Here is a 6,758-nt window from a genome sequence, read left to right on the forward strand (position 1 = left end):
GGACTCTCAAACACAGACGCGGACTCTCAAACACAGACGCGGACTCTTCCATCACAGGCCTTTGAAAAGAGCCCTTCAAGCACAGGTCCTCAAACACAGACCTTCACACAGACTCACCTCGAAAAGACACTCAAACAGTGCCTCACAAACAGCCTCAGAATCCCTCAACACAGACTCTCAGAGAGAGTCCTTCAAGTATGGAAGGTGGTAGAGTAGTGCCCAAGTCACTTGGCTAATAATCCAGCCTCCCCTAGGCCAAAGTTCTGGGGTCATGGGTTCAAATCCTACCATGGCAGATGGTAAAATTTGAATTCAACGTTATCTGGAAAAGCGACCATTGTCAATTGTTGCAAATGGTCTAGCCCACTCCCTTCAGGGGACAAAATCTGCTGTCCTAACCCAGTCTGGTCAGACCCACTGGAGTCAAGAGATTGACACTTAATTGCCTTCTGGTCAATTAGGGCCTAACTAGTGACACCCACGCCCCATAAAAGAATTTGGGAAAAAGAAAGACTCTCCTCAAACAGAATGCCTCACAGTCCCTCCAGCTAACCCTCAGAGTTCCTCGAATTGACCCTCCACCACGATTAAAACACGTTGCCATGCCAACACTCCGTTTCTAGTTAATATTGGAATGCGTTCCAGTTAGTGAAGGACATTTTTGCATCGAGAGGTTTGGGGGTGAGAGTGGAGTTGCTGGCTGCTGGAACATTCTGGATTCAAGGCACCAAGGATGCCAGCTTTAGCGTAGAATAAAACTCATCTAACAATTAATCTGCATTTCCCAAAAGCGCCAGCTGGAGCTGTTGCTTTTGTTTTTAATGGCGGGCGACTGATGAGATGGCGGGGCGGAGTGGTGGGGGGGGTTGGCGTGTGGTTATTCACAGTTGGACTGGCACAGGGCAGCCTGGGGTAGGGCAAAATCCCTGAAGCAGCTGGAGTCCGATGCCCGTCTTCCCGTGGGATGTTCCTCTGGTGCCCAGACTTCTCTTGCCAGGCTGTTGGCGCAGTTAGAGACGGGGGCAGGCGACCAGGCCTCGGGCAGATCTGGGCACCTCCGGTGAGGCCCCTGTTGCTTGGCCACTAGGCCTCGTCCCTGTGGATCTCTCTCCCGCTCACGCAACAGCGCCTCCACGTGGTTCAAGAGGGTGCTGAAGAATTCTGGGAAACCTTCGTAACCTGGGGGGAAGAACAGAGAGTACGAGAGATCATGTTATCCCCAAGATGGACAGAATTAAATAGAGGGAGAAGGGGAAGGGGTGGCGATAATGGCCAGAATTGGCCTCAGGTTGGTGAGGAAATGGGTGTGGAGGGCGGGGTGTTGCAGGAGACATGAAATACGGCCACCCACTGGCTCACGGCTGCCGCTGTGATAACGTGCATGTGTGGAAGTCAAGGGTCAAGTGCCGATCAGGGCAGGGACTTGGGTCCCTGATAACCCTCCCTCGAGCACAGCGGCCCCACTACAGCCCCAGACTCAATGGGTCAAATTGTCTCTCTCTCTCTTTCTGTGCTGGAGACCTCAAACCTGATGACATGACATGGTTGCAAACTCCACTCACGAGCTCATAAAAGATAAAGAGGAGGCCATTCAGCCCCTTTGTCAGTCAATAGGGCCGTGGCTGATTGGATTGAGGTCTCACTTCTTCTTGCCCCATCAATCCTGTCAGTGAAAAGTCTTGCGCCGGTTTTCTCCCACAGTCCAAAGATGTGCAGGTTAGGGTGGGTTGGCCATGCTAAATTGCCCCGTAGTGTCCGGGGATGTGTAGATTAGGTGGGTTATAGGGGAGATGGGTCTCAGTGGGATGTTCTGAGAGTCAGTGTGGACTTGTTGGGCCGAAGGGCCTATTTCCACACAGTAGGGATTCTACGATGACGATGACGATGATGATGATGATGATGATTCAACCCACAATATATTCAATGACCCAGCCCCCAACATCTCTCAAAAGAAGACAACTCCAAAGATTAACAGCCCTCAGGGAGAAGAAATTCCCACTCATCTCCATCTTAAATGGGAGGCACCCCTTACTTTTTAACCTCTATATACCCCCAGGAAGCATCACCCCGGTAACATCCACTCACAATCTTCCATGAAGTCACATCTCGATCTTGGAGACTCCAATGAGTGTAGACCCCAATTTCTCCTCCCAATTCAATCCCCCTCAGACACATTACGGGAGGGAGGGAGTAGTTCCATCACATGGGTGTCATAGTCATACAGCATGAAACAAACCCTTTGGTTCAACTTGTCCACGCCGACCATGTTCCTGAACTAAACAAGCCTGATTTGCCTGCCTGTGGAACGATATCTCTCTAAACCCTTCCTATCCACGTGCCAGTCCAAACGTCTCTTACACGTTTTAATTGTATTCGCCTCCATCACTTCCTCTGGCAACTTGTTCCACACACACACCACCCTCTGTGTGAAAAAGTTGCCCCTCAGGTCCTTTTAAATCTTTCCCCCTCTCACCTTAAACCTATGCCCCTCTAGTTTTGAACTCCCCTGCCCTGGAGAAAAGACGTTGGCTATCCATGCTCCTCATGATTTTATAAACCTCCATAAAGGTCACACCTCAACCTCCCATGCTCCAGTAGGAAAAGTCCCAACCTCTCCTTGTAACCGAAACCCTCCAGTCCCAGTAACTTACTTGTAAATATTTTCTGCACACTTTCCAATTTAATAATATCCTTCCCTATAGCAGGGCGACCAGAACTGCACACAGTATTCCAGAAGTGGCCTCACCAATGTCCTGTACAACCTCAACATGAGCAAGTCCCATGCTCCCACCATTGCTTGTCCATCATGGCAGAACCCCACTTATCTGCAGCTGATTGGACAAACCGATTTCTCGTTTGCCGATTGGCTGATTCTAGAACAATCCATTCCCCTGTGCTCTCTCCCTCTCAATTCCACCACCCCACCAACCCACCCCACTCTGTATCCAATGGAGAAAGAAGGAAGAACATGGAAATGCATCCAGGAGCATCCCCAGAGACTCCAGATCAATCATAAGGAATAGCAACCACCACACCAGGACAATTGTTCATCTCCCTTCCTCCCGATGGCCCTCCCCCACTTCCCTCGCAACCTCGTTCCTTCCAGGGAAGGCCCTAAACAGAATGGCCCCGTCACAAGGAGGGGGCAGAACTGTCTTGGTGGGGGAATGGAGGGAAGTGGGCAGGTCTAAAACCTTTAGGGATAGAAGAGTGAGGAAGCTGTGAGGATGTGAACAGGAACAGGATGGAGCTGGAATATGATTCCCCTTACAGTTCATGGCCGATCAACCTGTTTCAGCTTCTCCCCTCGATCCTTTGATCCCAGGTGCCTGTATCCAACTCCTTCTTGGAATCAAGCAATATTTTGACCTCAACTGCTTTCTGTGGTAGAGAAATCCACACTCCCTGGGTGAAGAAATTCTTCCTCATCTCAGTCCTTAACAGCCCTTAGATCCTCAGTTCTGGGTCCTCTTCTATTTGTGATTTTTGTAAATGATTTGGATGAAGGAGTGGAAGGGTGGATTAGTAAGTTCGCGGATGGCACAAAGGTGCGTCGTGTTGTGGATAGTGCGAAGGGCTTTTCTAGGTTACAAAGGGACATCGATAGGATGCAGAGCTGGTCTGAGAAGTGGCAGATGGAGTTTAACCCTGAAAAGCGTGAGGTAATTCATTTTGGAAGGACAAACTTGAAAGCAGAATGCAGGGTTAACGGAAAGATTCTTGGCAGGATGGAGGAGCAGAGGGACCTTGGGGTTCATGTCCACAGTTCCCTGAAAGCTGCCACCCAGGTGGATAGAGTTGTTAAGAAGGCGTATGGTGTGTTAGCTTTCATTAATAGAGGGATTGAGTTCAAGAGCCGTGAAGTTATGCTCCAGCTATACAAAAGCCTGGTTCAGCCACATCTGGAGTATTGTATCCAGTTCTGGTTGCCTCATTACAAGAAGGATGTGGAAGCGTTGGAAAAGGTGCAGAGGAGATTTACCAGGATGTTGCCTGGAATGGAGGGAAGGTCTTACGAGGAAAGGTTGAGAGAGCTAGGGCTTTTCTCTTTAGAACGACGAAGGATGAGAGGTGATAGAGGTGTACAAAATGATCAGAGGTATAGATAGAGTGGACAGCCATTTTCCTAGGGTGGAGGTATTATGAGGGGGCATAGTTTTAAAGTGAGTGGAGGTAGATATAGGGGAGACGTCAGAGGTAGATTCTTTACTCAGAGTGGTCGGGGCGTGGAATGCGTTGCCGGAGAGGGTAGCGGAGTCGGCCTCATTAGGGGCATTTAAGCGGCTATTCGATAGGCATATGGATGATAGTATAAGGTAGGGGTGGAGCTTAGATAGACCTTAGGTTTAGGGTAAAAGTCCGGCACAACATCATGGACCGAAGGGCCTGTACTGTTCTATGTTCTATGTTCTAGACTGTGACCTCCCAGTTCTGGAACCCCCCAGTCATCGGGGCACACCGTTCTTGTGCTTACCTTGCCTAGTCGTGTTCGAAACCTCTACAAATTCTATGAAATCCCTCACTCACTCTTCTAAACTCCAATATTAACTGAATGAAACCTCTCCTGATAATGTCAGTCCTACTGTTCCAGAAATCTCTCAACACAAACACGAGAAACTGAGACAAAGAAATGCAAGAATCAACAGTCAGTTCATGGCAAAGAAAATGAGAATCAGGGATGGGCTGGTTCAGAGTTTGCACTGAGGAGTCAAATATTAAACCCTAAGGGGAAATGAACACTGATTCATGCTAACCGCTAGATAAACACAGGACCACGTGAGACAGCTTCATGCTGGGAGGCCTCTCATTGACTTTCGTATAAACCTCACCCTAACTCAATAGGAACAGAGGGTAGGCCGTTCAGTCCATCGAGCTTACCCTACCACTCAATACAATTAGGGCTGATTGAACACTGACCCACATCTCCCTAACCCCGCACCGCACTGGTAATCAGAAATCTATCGATCTCTGCCTTAAACATACTCAAAGACAGAATTTCCTGGGATGGTGAATTCCAAAGATTCACAAGCCCTGAGGAAGAAAAATTCTCATCTCAGACCTGAGTCGGCATTAGCCTTATTTTTAAATTGTTCCCTCAGGGGCTCTCGATTCCCTATCCAGGGGGAATACATCGTTTCGGTAATCTACATTAGCTCCCAGCCCATGAAGGAAATACCTCGATGCTAAAGTTCTCATCCTGGTCTTTTCCATCTCCTGTTGCCTCTCTGTCACTGTAACCTCCACCAGCCCCATACACTACCTGCCTGCTCTCCACACTGTTCTTCCAATTCTGGCCTCTTGTACCATCCTGATTTTAATTACTCCACCACTAAGTCCCATGTAGTCAGGTGTCTAGGCTCGAAGCCCTGGAATTCTTTCCTGGATCCACTCTGCCCTTCTGCCCACTGTTAACGTCGATGTCTTCAATCGCACTTTTGATCCCAATGTCATGATTTAGTCTGAAGACCCTCCTGTGATGCGTTACAATGTTATCTTAGAGCTTTTCACACCTAAAGCTGGTTTCTTGAGGGTGGCCGGATGTGGGAAAACAGCCAGGAGAAGATACATGGGAACACCACTCCCTGCAACTTCCCCTCCAAAGCCATTGACCTATAAATATAATCGCTGCTCCCTCAGTGTCACTGGGTCAAAATCTTGGAATCTCCCCCTCCCAAGGGCATTATGGGTCTACCTACAGCGCGTGGACTGCAGCGGTTCAAGAAGGCGGCTCACCCCCACCTTTTTGAGGACAACCAGGGACAAGTAATAAACGCTGGCCCAGTCAGCGATGCCCATCTCCCATGACTGAAAAACCAGCATCTGCCTCATCCATTCCTTGCTCTTTTGTAACTTCCAATGAGATCACTTTTCCCTCTACAAAACTCTGGAGAATACAGGCCCTGTTTGGCCAACAGCCAATGGAGGCATTGAAGATTATTTGGACAGACAAATTAAGCAAGAATATTGAGGAGAAAGCAGGAGGTCACAATGCTCATTTGAAGAGCCAGTACAAGCACAATAGGCCGAATGGACTACTCTTGAGCCATAACAGTCTGTGATCCCTCTTGATAGGACAGTCCCACCATCCCAGGAACATGTGAACTTTCATTGCCATGGAGGGAGGCAATATCATTCCTAAATCAGGAATTCTAAACTTTTAGAACTCAGGCGTCCAACATCTACCACCCAGGGCAGGGTTTCCCAAAGGGGGCAGTTGAAACCCCAAGCGGGCCTCACTAGCCTCCCCCCAACCTTCTCCACTCTCACAGAAGGGTCCCACCAACATTCAAGCCTCAAGGAGGTGGGGAGGTCTCAGTGAAAAAAGGTTTGGGAAGCTTTGATCTAGGACCTAGGCAACAGATGGACTTGTACAACAAACCCCACCCTGCCTCAGGCACTTAGATCTGAAAGATCTCGCCTGAAAGGGCAGTGGGGTCAGATTCAATCATAAGGGGGGTAAGTTGTACAGCAAATGGGGAAAAGACCCGGGGAGAGAGACTAATTGTTTGTTTTTGGAGGACCATGTTGGGTCTACATCTATTTTATTTGGAAATATGAACTGCAAAGATGGAAGTATGGAGCCTGCCACAAGTTTGTTTCTGAAACCACTCAAAGGAGAAGTGGGACTCGTGGCGTTCATGTCCTGGTCACACAAAGTCACGCAACGTTTGGAGAAGTCTGACTTGATGCTTCTATGTGACCAACTGTTCTCCCCACTCCGTCTCCCTCTCCCCACCTCCCTCCTCCCCCCCTCTCCC

The 6,758-nt window shown here is 49.0% G+C and overlaps 1 protein-coding gene across 1 annotated transcript in view; it reads right to left on the bottom strand.

Moving 5' to 3' along the window:
• Positions 1–6: 6 nt before the first annotated feature.
• Positions 7–6,758, bottom strand: part of LOC109917182 (inositol-tetrakisphosphate 1-kinase-like) — a 35,498-nt gene continuing 28,746 nt past the window's right edge. The window contains exon 9 of the mRNA XM_048618163.1: positions 7–1,179. Coding sequence (XP_048474120.1) covers positions 878–1,179 — 302 coding nt within the window. The 3' untranslated portion in view covers positions 7–877. The remainder of the gene's footprint in view (positions 1,180–6,758) is intronic.

Source organism: Rhincodon typus, chromosome 39, assembly GCF_021869965.1.
Source record: "Rhincodon typus isolate 14 chromosome 39, sRhiTyp1.1, whole genome shotgun sequence".
Lineage (NCBI taxonomy): Eukaryota > Metazoa > Chordata > Chondrichthyes > Orectolobiformes > Rhincodontidae > Rhincodon > Rhincodon typus.